Here is an 18,056-nt window from a genome sequence, read left to right on the forward strand (position 1 = left end):
GATTAACAATACCGACACTCTTATATTGGCCATTAAGCCCAGACGTCCTAGCTGGGCCGTAAACATGCCAAAAAGGACAGGGGGAGGAATTCCTATTTAAGGACTCTGTGGCCACAGCTACATCCTAAAAAAATCTGCACAGCCTACTGTGTAATTATAACTCACTCCTTCTAGAATTGACGCTTTGCTGAATCCAAAGTAGAGCAACTTCCATATCGATCGAAGTTATGTTCGAGTTGTATTCAAGAGAGAACGCTTGGAGTTGGGGGGGGGGGGGGGGGGGGGGAGAGATTTCGGGGTGAGGCGGGCGAGCCTCTGGACTCCCCCAGAGTTAGTTGTTCACCTCCCTGTCCCGAGCCCGCCGCCGCCTCACTCTTTTCCAGATGTGTGTCTTACAACCGCCAGATGCTCAGCACATGCATACCACGCTTAAAGCTCCTACAGGGGGGCTGACAGCCACACAGGGACCCAGTGTAGTGAAACAATGCAGCCTCTCTCTCTCTCTCTCTCTCTCTCTCTCTCGTGTTCCTCCCTCGCCGGCACTCCTCTCCTCGCTGCAACTGCTTTTAAGACAAAAAATCCCCCCATCGCGCACGAACACATGAAAAAGAAAAAAATGTTCATGCAGAGAGCGAGAGAGAGAGAGAGAGAGGGAGAGAGAGGAAAGGGAGAGAGGAAGGAAAAAGTAATAGTGAGTGTGAGGCCAAGAAAGAAATAAAGACCAGGGGGAGGAAGGTTGGCAGGACTGGAAGAGAAAATGTTGCTGTTGGCATTGGACTGTGTATTGTTCTTGTGGCTTGCTTTGGTTTAAGGTTTTAACTCTGAAGTTACTAAACAAACCTAAGGAGCGGGGGATTGTATGTACTTGAGTTGGAAACTTACGGCAAGAAGTGTGTGTGTGTGTGTGTGTGTGTGTGTGTGTGTGTGTGTGTGTGCGGTGCTACTGCTTGTTCTGCTCACAATAATTTCATATAACCTTCTGATTGCATGAGGATGGGGGTTTCAGCAGTGGAAGGGTTAGCCATCAGCAGTGTTGTAATGTTGATGATGTGGGTGAAGCTGAAGTTATTTGTTCAAGTTACAGCCCTCTTCCACGATCCACAGGATGAGTGAGTCATGTGTTCAAGGACTTGGGCGCTTCACTGTTGTGGGAACATTTCCATTTTCTGATTTCCATGAGACCACAGAACAAACTAAAATGGCCGCCCCGATTCAACATTATGGTGGAAGATGGTTGCGCCAAAATTATCTCGAATCACGTGTAGTCTAGTGTAGTTGGAAAAAATGACACATCTGACTCACTCCTGGATGAGATTCCTTTCTTGTGCATCTTTCGCGTGTGTGTGCGTGTGTGTGTGTGTGTGTCTGAGAGAGAGAGGGAGAGACAAGGATCCACCCAGCAACTTTTAAACTTTAATCAATGCAGAATAAAACATTTATGTCCATTGATTTAACCAAGATTGATTATGCTTTCTTATCATTTATTGAACCTGTCAAAACGGATAAAAGATGATTAAATTCATCAGAACTCATAATAAAGGATGGGCCAGGTGGTTTATTTAAACAGCAGTCATACACAATACATAATCAGGCTGTGAACAAAGAAATTGGGCATGGCAGAAGGAGCCTGTCTGGCAGGTGTGTGGGAACCGGTGATCCGACACAAATGATCAAAACAGTATTGCAACCTTTTGTATGATTGGGTGTGTTAGATTGAGTCCTTGTGGTCTCTTTCCTCTAAATTAAAATGTGTCCGGCGAAGACATAAATCATAAAGCCGCTGAAACATTTCCCCAAATCGCTAAAACAAAAGAAGGAAATCAAGTTTGTAGCCCCAAACAAGGTGTTCATTCTGATTCCAATAAAGTGAGCAGCTCAGTGCTTCCACAGAAATAAGTGGGGGATACACTGGAAATCCAAACTGTTGTCAATTTAGCTTTAGTGGCCCTGAGTTCCAGTGCAGACCAAGCAGGCTCCCATATACTGAGTCTACAGTGTCTGAACGTGGGTGCGGTCAAACCACATAACAGATTTAATCTGCCCAGAGGGCCTGTCAGGTCATGATGATGATTCATTCTCTGATCTTTTGTCTACTTAAAAGTGTTCATGTAGCTTGATATAAATTTTAAAAACGTCAGCTTGCATGTACACTGATGAACATTCAGTGGGTTTTGCTTAAAAAATGTAATGTAGCCTACCATCAAAGCTCATGATGCTCATTAATTATTTAGTATTTAGTCTATTTAATAGCATTCATATCCTCTGATACACAAGCTTGCAAGTAAATCTGATGAACATTGTCGTGGGTTTTGGCAAAGGAAACATTTAATATCCTACTGTAGTCTGCAAGCAAAATATGACTAACTGGTATGCAAGGATAATGGTATATTCATAATTTTCAATTAGACTGAACTTGTTACAATAAGTGGTCAGAAGGGTTCTGGTAACCCACAGTAAGGGTAACTTTCAAGTCAAAACTAGACTTTTTACAGAAATTACTCCTGAACTGGTGCTTACAATGTCAGTATTTTGTTGCTATGCTATTCCTGTTCTCCAATAACTGCTCCAGGCTTCCCCTCCTTGGGGAGACAAGGCAAGTCAAACAATAGGAACCTATGGTTTAAAATGGACGACGCTGTTCTCTGCTGTAGTTTGAGTGAATATAAGGGAGTTAAGCAACCAGAGTTGAACCCAGTCATTTTCCTTCTCTGCCAGACTGCATTCACCATTCATCCAATATAAGTGCTTGTATGCCCTCTGCAGGGATACTTGAGCATTGCATCTACAGTTGAAGCTACCTATATAGACACGGGTTTTCCTATTTTAACAGCACTGTTCAGCTGCTTTTTCAATAACCAATGAAGTTCCAGACTGAATATACTCCTTTCTCTAGCTTTGAAGTTTTTTTTGGAATGCAAAATATCAACTAAAAAAACATCACCAAAATGGTCTGATAGGCCACAATGAAAAATTAAGTTGAGTCACAAATGTTTACTTTGTTTATTGTTCACAGCGCACCACATTAGGCCATTATGTACTCACTGCTGACTTTCCAAGTATTATTCCCGTCTTTTCCTTTTCTGGGTCCAGCTCTGATTGGACAAGAATCGGGAAATCAAGTGGATATGTAGATGGGTTACAACTCAAGGAAAACAAAACTCAAAAACTGTAAATCCTTCAACACATCACATTTAAACGCAAGTCATACAGCACACAAGTCAAATTCAAATAATGGCATTGTGGAAAATGCTTTATTTCAACTCAAAAAAAAAAAAGAAAAAAAAAAAAAAACACTTTGGGGCCACTGAGACACAATCCATTCCCGACTTGAAATACTGTCGTTCCAAGTTGTTCCTGCAGTTAAGTAAGTACATGGTGGCTGAAAGTCTGTAGGTTTAAGTGTCGATGGATAGCAGAAGCGCAGAGTGCTTTCGTTCAGACTGTCCCGCTGTCCTCTCACTTGAAGATCTTGCCCTGGTTGACTGGTTTGCCCACATGCTTAAACTCTCCCTCCCAGGAGAAGTACTCCTTCACCATGGTCTTGCACTCCTCGCTGTCTGGGTCCAGCTTGCGCCAGTCGTATGACTCGTAGTCGATCTGCCAGTCATCACTCAGCTGGGGAGGAAAACAACAAGGCATCAGTTGTGTGAATTAGCCGTGGGCTTGATTAACTGAAAATGCACCACTCCTAGCTGCACACATACATGGATTAAAGCTCCAGTTATCAGAGGATAGATCACCCATTTAAAAAAAAAAACTCATACTTTTTGATCAAAGTGTATAATACAGTGATTATTCAGATATCATTTGAATAAAATTCCAAAATTCTATACCAACTTTTAATAGTGAAGCTCCTAACCAACATTGCACTTTCAATTTTAAATGTTGTCATAGCTCAACAACCAAATGGGAGGTGAAGCACCCAGAGAATGGAGCCCAATTAGACTGGTCAAATTAAATCTCAAATCAGGTTCCTCTCACACAAACCAGGACAATCAGGGAACACAACCCAAGTCAGTTTCTTGAAACGGCTCTTAAAACGTTGAGGGCAGTGACATAATAGTTCAGGACCTCTTGGAAAGTGTGTCCACTCTTCCAGATACTTACAGTGAAAGCCAGTTCCTGGCCTCTGAAGACCCAGATCCCAGAGATAATGCTGTCGTTGTTGCCGCCAAACAGGAGGACGCTGGCAAAGGCGTTCTTTCGGAGCTTGTCCAGTCGCTGGAACATGCCTGAGAAGAACAAGGAGGGGTGTAGGAAATGAGTGATTTAACCTCTAATGGAAACAGATGCAAAATGAGCAATAGCAGCTGCGTTCGTTTCATTTGATTATAAAAAATAATTAAGAACTGTCCCAGCAAGAACATTCCCAATGGCTAATATCCTCCAGGATCCCTGTTGACATGTCACTCTTATAACTATGTTAGGACACTAGCAAACCAATGCTAGCAAATCATCCCCACATTTTACCCATCTTACATTAAGTAATCCTAATTATCAACTTTATGCTCTCAGATGGACACTCGGGTCAGACATAATGAAAATCTTCTGGAGGACTGCCATTTGCCATTTAAAAAAAAGCAACAAAGAAAATTAAATCAGCTCACAGGGGATTAGAACATGGTGGTTAAAATAAAATTGAATAGTACAATTTAAGAATGAATAAATGTGCCTATAACACAAAAATGGCTTGATTATATGAACCCCTAGAATAAGGTGTAGGATGAAGTAGCTGCTGCGGGGTCTCACCTGTGATGAGGTTGCAGCTCTTGAAGGTGGCGGTAAGCTCCTCGGGGTATTTGTACTGGGTGTACCAGATGGAGTAGCCCTCGCGGTCAAAGTGCTCCCAGAAGTGGGGGATGGCTACTTTCAGGGTGTCCTCGTTGGAGTACTTCCTCTTGAACTCGTCCATAACGAATGGGCTGGAAGAAGGAGGGAGGCGATATTAGGTCATACGTGTGTGTTGTCAGCTGTATGCAAGGCAGAGAGAACAAGTGGAATTAGGGAAGCGTTATACAGGACAGAGCTGGATGTTCAACTACAAAAATGCTATCTAGATGGTTGATCTATAGTTTTGCTGTTTTCCCCACAACACCAAGCCATGCTATTTTTGGGGGTGGGGACAGTTGTTCTCCATCACCCACCATGAAGCTCAAGAGGTCTACAAGACTAAAACACAGGACAAGTCTCAAAATGAGTTGTGGTCAACAACAAAGGAGCCAAACTGAAGTACTATAGCCTACCTATCACAACCTACTCCATCTTAAAATAATCAAGTACCGTGAGGTCAAGTGTAGATCTTGAGGCTAGATCTTGTGCAATATGTGCCCATAGCATGAACCAGCCTTTTTCCTCACTGAAACAGAGATGACTGGGATGAATATGGATTCAAGTCTCTCTTCCCCTGTCAGATTAAGACTCAGTGCCATAACTGGACACCGCCTTGCCCATTGACAGGGGATCCCCCCCCCCCCCCCCGCCAGTCTCTCATATCAAGGGAAGATGGGAGGATTTGTGGGAGAGAGCCTGAGCCCTTGCTTTCAGATGGGTTCAAGAGGAAGCCAGGAGACAATATATGAACACGGAAAGCCTTTGGATAATGGTTAGGGGTCCTTCATACCTCTTTGCCAGGTGTGCGAAGGGGTCCTTGGCTTTGGGCTCGGCGGCCAGAGCAGCTTCGCATTCGTCCATCTCCTCGGCAGCAGGGGCAGCAGGCTTTTTCTCCTCCTTTTTCTTTTCCTTCTTCTCCTGGGGCTTAGCTGCCTCTTTCCCTCCCTTCTCTTTCTTCTGAGGGGCCTCTTTCTTGGGCTGCATCTCAGCGAACTTCTTGGCTTAAGGAAGAGAAAAAAAAAAAAAGTCTTCTGTTAAACTGCACATTATCTGGCAAGGAACCTTGGAGATTAGTTGTTTTACCAGTGTAATCTTTTACAAGAACTCCTTACAGTCATTAAGAAACCAGAAAACTACTCCTAAATTGCACCAAATGTTTTAAGAGGCTAACGAAACATTGTTTGAGCACAATAAAGTGTTGCACAGAGTGAGTGACAAATTCCAACAGCTGTGTACCCTTTTCTTTAAACAGCACTTTGGGTTTTGTAGAAGAGAACTCATTCACAAAATTTCATGGAACAGTCCTCGCTAAAAGACCTTGTAAACAGTTTGTAGGGGGGGGGGGGGGGGGGGAATAAATAAATTTTGCACACCCTTTCCATTTCATGACTTATCTGATCTGACATTTCAGCAGAAAATTGAGAACCACATGTCTAATTTTGCTCTTTGCGGTCGATATGCTCCAATAGCCAGCACCTTGCAGAGTGTCTGCCTTTTCTCCTTACTAGGAACTCACCATCAAACTGGGCCATCTTTTCGCACAGCTTGACCTCCCCGAGCACGGCCTTGAACTCGGGCTGGTTGACGCAGGTGACGAACCAGCGGGTCACGTTGGAGTATGGCTGACGGAAAGAAGGCTCAAGGACCTACAGGAGGGGAGAGAGGCATTAGGATCCTATAAGAAGGCGAAAAGGGAGTAGGCTCAGTTCACTCAAATTTTGTTCAAAAGTTCAAGCTGGGCATATCTTGGCTTTAGGAGAGTCTCAACTTTGCATTACACAGATCTAGTTTTGCACTAAGAAAGCTATGTAAAAAAAAATAATTAGAAAAAGGCCTCAAGCAAGCTAGAGCTGGTCACACAGTCAACACATGACTACATCTCCTAAAGTTTGTTTGTCTAACCACACCTGATAAGAATTGAAAGAGTGAGTACGTTTTCTGTTGAACTAGGAGCTTGGCTGCGTGTCAAACCTGTTTGTAGAGCCAGAGCATGGAGCAGGCCACGCTGATGTCGGCCAGGCTGACCCTCTCTCCCACCAGGAAGGTACGGGTGTTCAGATGCTGGTTCAGCACCATCAGGACCCTCTTCACCTCCTCCTTGGCCTGCTCTGTAGCCTGGACAGAAACAGACAACAATGACTATGTTGGATTACGCAATATATAAACTACAATATACAGTCTAGTGCCCAGTCACACCAAAGCACAATAACAGGGCGTTGCACTCTGTGGCATGTTGGAAGTCTGGCTGAAACTGGCATCCGTCTTCTAACCAATCATTAAAGTCTTCGGTTTAAGCAGAAAACACTGAGCTGCCCACCTGCTTGTTGAACTGCATGATTCCCAGGGTGGGGAAGACCCAAGCGCTGGCTGGAGGGATGATCTCTGCGTCAGCGAAGCTCACCCACTGCAGCACCTGGGCTGCGGCCTGGGGACTGGCACCACGCAGGGCATCATTGCTCACTGTAGTTAGGGAGGGAGGGATGCAGATTTAAAAAAAAAAAAAAAATCAATTAAGGAAAGTCTTAAACAATCAATAAAAAAGCTCTCATCTCAGCTCTTTAGTAAATCTCCTGTTCCTATAGACTAATAGTTCACACTATTCTGCATTTTCTGTGAGCACTAACAAAAAAGTGGGGTTTCATGGTACGAAGGAAGCTGACTGTTTACGACAACAACCAGAATGAAAATGGAGAAAGTTCTGGTAGAAAAGTTGAAAGTAGTTGTTTATCTGATTATCCAGAGTCAGTGTGGAGCACATTCGATGTGTTGTTCGAGTTTCTGGTAAGTGTCTGAGAGTTGGACATAAGTGTTGTTTGGTTAGGGAATAGCATTGTGCAGTTCTAAGTGCAAATACCTAATCAAGACATAATGGAGATGTACTACAGCCACGGCTGATCAATTAAGTTGGACTGTTAAATTTGATCTACAAGAGCAAAACCAAGCTAGGGTAATGTAAACTCAAGGACCCACAAATCGTAAAGCTAGTGGCATTTATTCAAACTATTTGTCAAAGGCCTTGGGTGAGATGGAAATGTAGATCTACTTTTTGACACAAACAGTTAACCAGTTCATTGTGAGTGTGACTTACGGTAGTGAGCAATGGCGTTACTCTCAAACAGACAGAAACCGTCATCTCCCTGGTAAGCAGGTACCTGTAGAGGCAGACAGGGGCAGGGTTAACGCACATGTAAGAGAGGCCGTTAGTTACATAACACGGGTGTCGTCTTGAGCTTCTCAAACCAGTTGATGCCCCATAGGCTGTTCCAAGTTCTTCCACTTAATTAAAACCTCACAACTGCTTCATTAGTTGATTTATTGAAAAATTACAGTAACTGGTTAGGCCACATGCATGGCTGGAGGCGGTCCTGAAAGAGGAGCTGGTGTCAAACTGTGAAGGCAGCCCTCCCCCAGGCGAATGCAATTGGGGCAACTGTAGTAATCCCCTGCAGCGGACTGAATATCAGTTACACTGACCTTGCCCAGAGGGAAGTTGTTGAGGAAGGCAGGAGTGCGGTTCGTCTGCCCGAAGGTGAAGGCAGGGGGGTTGCTGGCCACCTTGAGGCGAGCACCACTGTACTGGGCTGCAATCTGAGCCTTGAAGGCCCTCCAGTTGTCTGGGTACGTGTACAGAGTCTGGAGAGAAAGGGGAGACAACACTGGAGTTATTAAATGAACTGTAACGAGCAACATAACCAGTTAAGAGTCAATACAAGTGATACCTGATCACGTCACCTCTCAGTGAGTAGGCAAAAATGTCGGGTCTGCTAAAGGATGCTCTTATGGCACTATCTCAATGTGTAACGGAAGTTCAGGCATATGGTCCCATGATGCATTAGGCCTAAGACTTTTTATAATAGAGTATGGCATACCTTGGCTAACATGATTTTGGCAACTAAAGCCACACAATCTGTTTAGGACCTATGAGGCAACTGGCTCGCTAAAAAAAAAAAAGGAGTGTTCTTGATGGAGCTGACAGATGCCCCCAAGCAGAGGATGCCATTTAAAATGCCTGAGATAAGAATTAGCAGCTGTTGGGCAACGTTAGATAGCTGATAAAACGCTGCTTCCACGGCCAAATGTATTACACTACTGGTGGACACGAAATACTTACTATTCATGTGCTTATTAGCTTGCTTGATATGCTAACTAGCCACCATTGCCGGCAAAATAACACGTTAGTCATCATTTGCATTACTTTAGACACTAACACACGTTGCTCGAATATGCGTTTGACTCAACATTACACCACATAGAGAGTACATCTGCAAAGGGGAGAGTAAAAGGCTGTTTCCCCAGCCTGAATACAGCCAAGTTAACGTGGCACACGCCTCGGCCAGGCAGGGCGTCATTCAGCCTGAATGCTACGTCAGGATAGCAACGGCTAGGATGCACACTGGATGGATTTATCACTAAATAAACGCCACAGCAACTCCCTAACAGACACAGGACATTATTTACACCCAAAGGTACTCCATCAGAGTGCGGATGGAACTGATTTTCAGCGGATTACGCCAGGAAACATCAGGGAAAGCACCATACCGGCCATCTCTCCATCTTACTCACCCCTGCCGCCATCTTCAGGACGAGAGAAAGGAAGAACGAGGGCGCGCTCCGCTGACGTATTTACGGCTAGGATGCGTGCGCGTCACTGGATTTCCGCGTTCACGTTTGGCTTTACAAAAAACCCGTACGTCAAATGTTTCATAGGCTAGATTAAATACACTTAAATAATCATAATAATCATAATAATAATGATTTTAATAATAACAATAATATAATAATAACAGTAATATGGCGTGCAAAGATATTTAACTTTGAACAAACAACGAGAAAGAAAGGCATAAGAACAATAAAATATTTTATTACAGTCCATGTACAAAAACAAAGGATATGCGGTTCTGTTGGAAATTATGACTTCTATATGAGGGAAACAGTTATCAAATTATATAGGCTTATACTAATGCATAACAACCTCTAGCTGTCAGTATATCATGTATTTTTATGGCTACATGAAAACTTTTTTTTTCCAAGTTTGCCCAGTTCCGATAAAATGTCCAAAATTCAGATATACAGCACAATGAAATTAAGTAGCTATAGGGCTTCACCATCTGTGACCATACCACATCAATCAGGATAGAAAAACACTCATTTTAACAAAGTAATGGCCAGGCCCATATGTCCCATATGAAATGTGCTCTCTCTGGGGGAAATCAGCTCACAAGACCTGGAAAGAAAGTACACAAGGCAAGTTTAGGAATCTAGCAGCACACAATAAATAAAACAACATTTTAATAATTCCAGTCATACATAGTATCAATCCTACTATCCATTACTGATCCTATAATGTAACTGTACTTAACACTCATTGCACATATCTGCACATAACTCATAGCACATATCCTGTATTTTCATTGTAGAATTGTATATATATATATATACACACACACATTTTTTTATTTTTATGTTGTTGTTTATGTTGACACCTGCACCAAGAGAAATTCCTTGTACATTGTACTTAATACATTTTCTGATTCTGAATCTAAACATTTCCCATAGCAGACAAAGACTAAATTGAGGGCCCCCAAGAAAGCTTCTGAACTATGAACCAGGATTAGCCCATTGTAGAGAACAGTTTGATTCAGCGTAAATCTATCAAAGTAAATCCATGCCAGTCAAACAAGCATCTCTAGTATCCATGTGACGATATTATGTGGCATACTACTCACCCAGGTAATCATCCATGAGCGATCCAATGGCAAACTGAAAAAGAAGGGGAAAAAGCTTATTTTTAATTCACTGTATATTAAGCTGACAGCCTATGTCACCACTATAGGCCAACCTGTGAAATGACTTGAATTTGTCATGGTCACTGATCATGTTTTCCTCTGACATTTCAACCATAGCGACACTCAATTTCCATGTATTTCTGGCTAGAAAGAGGTGTGATTAGACCGTCCTGATAGAAAAAAAAAAAAGTACACTTACAATGTCATTCTTATCCACTCTTGTTCCCACAATCTTTAGCCGGATCTCGTCATCTTGCTGGATTACAATGTCCTTAAAAAGAAGGAAAAGAACATCCTTAAGTTGTATGTCACCAACAGCAGTAGAGGGGCTGCAGCAAGTCAGAGCAGACCAGCAAGGACATGACAACTTGTTCATACACAATACATATATTCCAACACATAAACAATTTACTGCAAAATATGTGATTTAATACACAAGAATGTATAATTTCCTTGCATTTTTATTTCCAAAAGCAATGAACTAGGGGTATAAATATGGCGGCCTCTTCCTCTGTCTGAACTGGTAGGAGCAAATGTGGGCATCTGGATGCTTTGCATTGTGGGACAGTTATGAAAAAAATAATGATATCAAACCTAGAGGCAGACACCTTTATGGATCTCATAGCTTACTATTAGATTATTGTCAAAAGCTAAGAGAGGAAATTATCTAGTGAATATGGCAGATATTTGTTAAACACATGCTGTGGAAAAAGATTTATTTTTGTAAAGTGTTTGTTTAAGTAAGGATGAACAATCTTACCTCATCAACTGTCTTATAACAAGGAGGATTGGAGTTCGGGTCAAACTCCATTTCTGAGGGAATGGACTACAAAAGAAGAAATTTGGGATTAGATAAAGATACCATAATGAAACCTACAGTTTGCCCAGCATGAAGAAATCAAGACAAGGTCAAGGTCAGAGCTCTTGTGGCATACAGTGGACAACTAGATGTGGAGGTGACTCACATGGCGAGAGATGAAACATGACATGGGGCCGATTTCTGTGAACAGTCCAACCTGCAAGAAACACAGGAGAAAATAATTTAGACAAGCTACGAGAGGAAAAGTCTGTATCATCAGCTATTTATCTATTCATATTCAACTCGGAACAAGAATGAAACTGAAGCATTGAATGAAGTGTTTATTGTAATGAAGTTAAAAACACTGTTCAGAGATTTTCATTAGACCTGATGGATGTTTCCCATGATATTTCTCATTTTTCAATTCCAATTAATGGAGAGATTGTTATACCGTCCTTCCCTGACGGATCTCTGAGCTGTTAGGTTGCACCCCACCCCCTCACCTTGTTAACCTGAGTGACCACGGCATCCACCACCTCCCCCTTAAAGGGCCGGAACACGATGGCCTTGTACTTGACGGGATACAGCACAAACCCTCTGCCTGGCTGGATCACACCCGCCCCGATGTTGTCGATGGTGGTGACTGCAATGACAAAACCATACCTGAAAGAAAGGGACAACAGGTGTAAATAAACAAAATAACAGCTTGTATTTGTCAATGTTTTTTTTTACTAATGCAAGACAAAGGACTAGGTTAACTTCTGTCTGACTCATGATGACTTGACAGGCAAAATGAATAACAAACAAAAGTACTTCAGCAGCATCGGGCATCAAATAATACGCATTACATCAAGTTGGTATTTGACGTTTCCTTTCCAGCCAAACTGCAGCCTTTATACTGCCTTGTTAGGAAGCTCAGAATAGAATAGACACCATCTGAAAAATATCTATGATTTTATGAACATTAAATGAGTCTCGGAGCCACTCACTTGCCGGTGCAGGTACCCTCCACTTCTGTGAACAGCTTCTGTTTCACCGTGTTCAGAAGGTTAGGGCCAAAATACCGCGGGTGTAATAAGATCTCATGCTCCAAAGAAATCTATGGAGAAAATACAAGACAATACTTCCATCAGTCTGGGTTTTAATGATCACTACAAATGTGAACTGCTGTGTGCAGTTGCAGTACGTCTGATGTCCTGTGTCAATGAAGAGAAAATTGATAGTATGTCTACCGAGCAATCCAACACAAGCAAAAATAGTCGAAAAGCGATTTGCATTTCTACATATTAACCCGTTTAGTTTACTTTAGCCATGCTAACCGAGCGGCTAGCACGCTGGTCAAACACTGCTAAACAAAATATCCATACGCTGCCGCTAGCCAGCTCGCACGACCACCAATTCACCTACTTACATGGTAAAACATTTCTGTTACTTGCAACTCTCAATCTTTCCCCTTTAGTATTCTCGTTAGGCTAAATTATATCACTAAGCTTATTGATAAATGAATGAGCCCCTTCGCTCCTTCACAACAACATCTCTTCCGGGTTACGAGGGTGGCGACAAAACAAAACACTGCACGTCCGCAGCTCGACCCCTGCCGGTGAGGAGGAGAAGTGCAGGAGAGCGGGGCTAGAAAGTAGGCGTGCCGAAAACACTGGACGACGATTGGGTTGCCCTGACCTAAAAACGTCACGTATACTTGGGACGAGGAGGAAGTAAACTGTTGACATTTACAATTAACAGCTGAGTGACATGGCGAGCGGCCGCGTCTTGAAACTGCTTCGTCCCTCTGTCTTTACACTGCTCGTGAGTTGTCGAATACTTTTCTACCTGCTCAGGCCCTTTTCTATGTATGTTGTTTTGTTATTTGTGAGTTTTCCCAGTGTTTAAACTCTCCCCCGCTTCATGTGACGCTGTCCTCCCGGTCAGGGGTCTCTCCGGTCGGACTGCGTGTTTCGGCGGGGGGCGGCGGCGGCAGCAGGGAGCAGACTTTTCTCCAGCGACGCTCCTCCAGATAAAATCAGCCGCTACCCAGTTCCCTACAAGAAAGACCTGCCTTATGATATAGTGGAGCTGATGGAGGAGGTGGAGACAAAGGTATTAGACACTAAAGATACACAAGAAGACATTTAAATCAGTATTACACTACAGCGTATTGTCATAATGTAGGTTTTCACAGTTTTCGTAGTTACATTTAGTCACTACACCACTTTCTTTACAGGGAGGCTTTCTGCCTAATGTCTTCAAAGCCCTCTCCCATAGACCAGCAGAGTTCAGAGCTTTCTTCGCTTATTACAATGAACTAATGAACAAAGAGACAGGTGTGTGCTCATGTGTTCATTCAATATGTCTGACTATGTGAATGTAGGCTCTTTGCATTGTGTGAGTTTTTAATGTGCCTTTTGTTAGTCTGCCAGTCTTCTAGTTTAAACGTCATGTCTATCTTCCAGGGGGATTAACCAAGGCAGATCGTGAGCTCATTGTCGTGGCCACCAGTATCCACAATAAGTGTCTGTACTGTGTGGTTTCCCACAGTGCACTGCATCGCATCTACTCCAAGAAACCCACTCTCGCTGACCAGGTATCACATCTTCCTCTGTCCTCTTCATCTCACTGACTGGCTTGCTCTGCTCAATGTAAAAGACAAAGTATGGAGCGAGTTTTGGTGTCAATATATGGACCCAATGGAGCAGAGGTCAGAGCTCTTGTGGCATATGAAAATGAAAAATATGAAATATGAGTGGCAGTTATGCAATAAATTGGTGCTTGCCAAATGCTTACTGGCAGCATTAGATTACACTGTAAAAGGAGGTGACAAAAAAAAAAGAACTGAAGAAATGTGATTGTTGTCAAGCCATAATTGCAACTAACTGAGGTCATTGTACGGTTTTTGAAATGCCACCAAATTTCCCCTAGGGGATCAATAAAGTGCATCCTTAGCTGTGGTAAAGATGAACTAATACACATAAACTGTCCCTTCTTTGTCTGATTCTGTCTTTCTTCCACCCAGGTGGCTGTAAACTATGAGAACGCTGAGCTGTCTGGTCGGGAGCGGGCCATGCTGGACTTCGCCCTCGCCGTGTGTCGCAGCGACACCATCACAGAGCAGCACTTCCTGTCCTTGGAGGAAGTGGGCTTCGACCGCGAGGACGCCTGGGACATCGGCGCCATCGCCGCTTTCTTCGCCATGTCCAACCGGATGGCCCACGTTACCGACATGAGGCCCAACACGGAATTCTACAATATGGGCCGCATGCCGCGGGACAAGGACAAGGGAGAGGGAAAGGATAAGGGCAAGGGAAAAGAGTAGTGGGACAGATCAGATAATCAGGGGGCCAAGGGTCATGTGACACTGAGGCTACACTCACACTGCAGCTCAAAATGTCTCAAGTCTAATTTTTTTTTTCTTTTTCCTTCCCATGTGAAACAGATCTGATGTTTTCTAATCAATGTGAACAGCAAGAGGCATGCAACCTACACGCGACAATAACTAGATATTATGTTATTCACCTGAGATAATTATTATAATTTTGCCACAGCAGCTTGACTGAGCTAGTCTGAGCATGGAGGACAACAAGACACAACAATGGACAGAAAGCAAAAAGACGACTTGATTGGTTTTTGGGGAGATGCCTCAATTCAGTCCAAACTCAAAACAAGCAAGTTTGCAGGAGAAGCGTTGGAACAAAAACGTATGACATCTTATAGTCGTTACTCTGCACTAATGTTTGTCTTTTTGACATTACTGTCAGTTCCCATTGGTATCAAATATGAGTTACATCCTAGAAAAGATGTATAGTAATAGCTTTTTTCATAATCCTGTATATATGAATGGCTTATCAGTCACATTGAGGTGGTGGAGAAAGGTTCTGAGTTTGTGGTGTGTGCCTTTCTATGTGTTTGTTCTCCTTTCTGTTTGTTGTCGGGGCAGAAAGGTTTTTATAGGCAACGTAATCGGGATTTTAAGCAACTTGAGAAGATGTCAATACAGCGTGTGTCCAAATCTAGTCATTGTGTTTATGCATTTTCAGATTTCAGTCTCTCATTGTGGGGAGAAAAGTCTCCTTGTGTCCTTTTGTCCAACTCGTTGTCCTTTAGCTTCTGTGAAAAGGTTTTGTTAAAATAACCAACTAACACTCAAAATCTCAAGGCAGCTGCCACAACACTGGTAACTTTTAAAGGAACGCAGTTTATCTAATCCTCACCCTTTTGTTTTCTAAATAAACTATATCTTTTTCATGATGCTGAGCAAGATTAGACACTCATTTCCTATGTTACCACCTTGCATTCACAAATTATGAAGATAAGGTGACAATGCTCTTTGAAAATAATTCATATGATTTTGAACACATTGCCTGCTGTACAGTAAGTTCATACTGGCAGAGCACCATGTGGGTGAAATGCTGTTTTACACCACTAGATGACAGCACATCTCTTTACTGGCATAGCTTATATTTACACTACTAGAAGAGGAAGAGGTCTATCTGATCATACACCCATGAAGTGATTCTGCAGATGTGTGTGTGAGTGTGTGTGTGTGTGAGAGAGAGAAACTAGCCCACACACCACACAGCGAAAAAGACAAACTTGTTTAGCGAATCTTACATGAGCAGTCCATATTTAAGATGCAATTTGTCTGGTTTGTTGCACTGGAGAGGGAATGAGTCACAGTCCCTGTTCATGTCTGTGTGTGCTAAGCAACATCTTCTCCTCAAGTTTATTTTCCGACAACCTATTTTTAATGCAGACTTCCCTGCACCTGCTGCCACTGTCTGTTACCCAAGGTGATACAAGTCCAGTGTGACTCCAGGCACCCCTGGAACATCTACCTTGGTGTGCAAGTGTGTGTGTGTGTGTGTGTGTGTGAGAGAGAGAGAGAGAGAGAGAGAGGGGCACGCACACTCTGGGTTGTAATGAGTATCGCCCTGCCAGTTGTCTCTCTTGTTCAGAGGGGTGCAAATACAAAAATACCTTGCTCACAGTTGACACACATCATTTTAGGAGAATTGTTCACACGTGAGAAAATGCAGCTTTCTCTATGTGTTTCTGAACAAAGCACTGACCAAAGAGACTTTTTGTAATATAAACAGGAAGGATCTGGTATCAAATCTATTAGTCCAGTATCCAAAAGTGGCTAAAGTTTGATTCAAAGAATCAAAAGTGAGATTTCCACCCTTGGAGAAAAATGACAGCTACTCTCAAAAAATGATTGCTGGCCTAGCATAAGATACATTATGGGTTACTATTGAAGTTAAGGTTCAAAATACAGTACTGCGCAAATGTCTTAGGCACATGTAAAAAAAAAAATCCATAAAGCAAAGATGCTTTCAAAAACAAAATTAAAAGTTTTTAAATAAAAAAAAAAATGCTATAAAGAGCAGTCTACTGACAGACTAATGCAGAAAACAAATAAGCATCTAAGGCAAAATTTATATAAAAAAAATCTAGGGTGCCTAAGACTTTTGCACAGTATGCTAGACAGAATATGATTTGAGGATAGAAAACTGAATACTGTATCTAGCACTTTGGAATGACACACTTCAAATATCTCAATAAACACATTCCACTCCACTGGCATGAGCAGAGCCAGTCACATGCTGCCCAGTGAATCAGCATAAGTTAGTGAAAGTCGGTGACAGTGAGCCCGCTCCTCCTCTGTGTCCTTGTCGCCCTGAGAAAGTGTCGTACGTCTCAGGAACTGCTCATGTCCCATTACAGTTTTTCATTAAGCGCCGAGCCCCCTGACCCCCGTGTCTCCTACAAGTATTAACAGCAGAGAACAGGCTCCAGACAAGGCGTGTTAACACTAATTTATGGTCTGCCGCTGCCCCGTCTTGTAGCTCTTCAGGCACTTTGGAATGGATATGTAGAGGGGAGACAAAAGAGGAGAGAAGAAACAAGGCATCAAAACAGAACCAATAGAACAGAATAGCATCATTTCTGACGTTTCTTAGCAGATTGATTGACGTGGACTAGGCGTAACTAGTCCGGTTAACAGCTCGCCCTTCCAAGGTGGAGGCTTTCACCCGCTTCTCGGCACATTGATGGATAGATCAATAAGCTTTTATCCCGGCTTGGAGTTGGAAGGGTGGGTACTATGTCTCTATTCTCCTGAGACAGATAAAACCTGTCATGATGCACACATGTCAAATGGGGCGTGATAGAGAGAGGGGGAGAGTGAGAGACAGAGAGAGAGAGAGAGTGGTGGAGCAAGAAGGTTGTGGTTCAAATGAGAAGAAATGTTGGTGAACTGAACTACAGGCATCACATCATTTATCAAGTTCAAATCTAGATGAGTGAATAGTATAGACTATGCAGCAACAGGTTTGAGAAATCGGTCATCCCAGCAGCATTGGTTCTCAAAGTGGGGTCCGGGGACTCTCAGGGGTCCTTGAGAGGGATCAAGGGGGTCCCCAGCAGAACGAGGAGTAGTTTAACTTCACTATAATTTAATTCACTAAGATAAGACTTTATGTGGACGGTCCATTGTTGATACTCAGCTATCAAAAAGTGACAAAAGGTAGATGTTCAACAAACTGTCACTTGCCTATTAGATGCATATCTACACTACACGACTATGTAACCCTAACCCTGATCTTAGCCTAACCCTAACTCAACCTTAACCTGACCCTATTTCTAAC

The 18,056-nt window shown here is 42.8% G+C and overlaps 3 protein-coding genes across 3 annotated transcripts; 1 reads left to right on the forward strand and 2 right to left on the reverse strand.

Moving 5' to 3' along the window:
* Positions 1 to 2,976: 2,976 nt before the first annotated feature.
* Positions 2,977 to 9,423, reverse strand: eef1g (eukaryotic translation elongation factor 1 gamma). Its single transcript, XM_071532097.1, has 10 exons — positions 9,394 to 9,423; positions 8,305 to 8,463; positions 7,919 to 7,982; positions 7,148 to 7,290; positions 6,802 to 6,945; positions 6,347 to 6,476; positions 5,621 to 5,831; positions 4,750 to 4,922; positions 4,108 to 4,232; positions 2,977 to 3,615 (listed from the first exon to the last, which is right to left on the reverse strand). The coding sequence occupies exons 1-10, from the start codon at positions 9,403 to 9,405 to the stop codon at positions 3,457 to 3,459; spliced, it is 1,320 nt and encodes a 439-aa protein (XP_071388198.1). The 5' UTR covers positions 9,406 to 9,423; the 3' UTR covers positions 2,977 to 3,456.
* Positions 9,424 to 9,685: 262 nt separating this feature from the next.
* On the reverse strand, positions 9,686 to 12,964 carry polr2g (RNA polymerase II subunit G). The gene is made up of 8 exons (XM_071532098.1): positions 12,827 to 12,964; positions 12,405 to 12,514; positions 11,919 to 12,078; positions 11,582 to 11,632; positions 11,377 to 11,442; positions 10,816 to 10,887; positions 10,557 to 10,590; positions 9,686 to 10,054 (listed from the first exon to the last, which is right to left on the reverse strand). The coding sequence occupies exons 1-8, from the start codon at positions 12,836 to 12,838 to the stop codon at positions 10,041 to 10,043; spliced, it is 519 nt and encodes a 172-aa protein (XP_071388199.1). The 5' UTR covers positions 12,839 to 12,964; the 3' UTR covers positions 9,686 to 10,040.
* Positions 12,965 to 13,108: 144 nt separating this feature from the next.
* Positions 13,109 to 15,654, forward strand: LOC139654878 (uncharacterized). The gene is made up of 5 exons (XM_071532099.1): positions 13,109 to 13,221; positions 13,345 to 13,512; positions 13,637 to 13,736; positions 13,866 to 13,996; positions 14,426 to 15,654. Exons 1-5 carry the CDS (start codon positions 13,168 to 13,170, stop codon positions 14,723 to 14,725), a joined length of 753 nt encoding a protein of 250 aa, XP_071388200.1. The 5' UTR covers positions 13,109 to 13,167; the 3' UTR covers positions 14,726 to 15,654.
* The last annotated feature ends 2,402 nt before the right edge of the window (positions 15,655 to 18,056 follow it).

Source organism: Centroberyx affinis, unplaced genomic scaffold (genome assembly GCF_046629955.1).
Source record: "Centroberyx affinis isolate AG114_WGS23_722 - 3 ecotype Tasmania unplaced genomic scaffold, CSIRO-AGI_Caff_v1 ptg002162l_1, whole genome shotgun sequence".
Classification (NCBI taxonomy): Eukaryota; Metazoa; Chordata; class Actinopteri; order Beryciformes; family Berycidae; genus Centroberyx; species Centroberyx affinis.

Bases quoted from the DNA above. Each gene is read 5' to 3' on its own strand.
- LOC139654878 (XM_071532099.1), top strand. From the start codon at position 13,168: ATGGCGAGCGGCCGCGTCTTGAAACTGCTTCGTCCCTCTGTCTTTACA. The intron at 13,222-13,344 runs GTGAGTTGTCGA...CCTCCCGGTCAG, and splicing joins CCTCTGTCTTTACACTGCTC to GGGTCTCTCCGGTCGGACTG. The intron at 13,737-13,865 runs GTGTGTGCTCAT...TCTATCTTCCAG, and splicing joins ACTAATGAACAAAGAGACAG to GGGGATTAACCAAGGCAGAT.
- eef1g (XM_071532097.1), bottom strand. The intron at 7,983-8,304 runs GTCAGTGTAACT...CTGCCTCTACAG, and splicing joins ACAACTTCCCTCTGGGCAAG to GTACCTGCTTACCAGGGAGA. The intron at 4,233-4,749 runs GTGAGACCCCGC...TGTTCTTCTCAG, and splicing joins GAGCTGCAACCTCATCACAG to GCATGTTCCAGCGACTGGAC.
- polr2g (XM_071532098.1), bottom strand. The intron at 12,079-12,404 runs GTGAGTGGCTCC...CCTTTCTTTCAG, and splicing joins GAGGGTACCTGCACCGGCAA to GTATGGTTTTGTCATTGCAG. The intron at 11,633-11,918 runs GTGAGGGGGTGG...TGTTTCTTGCAG, and splicing joins TGGTCACTCAGGTTAACAAG to GTTGGACTGTTCACAGAAAT.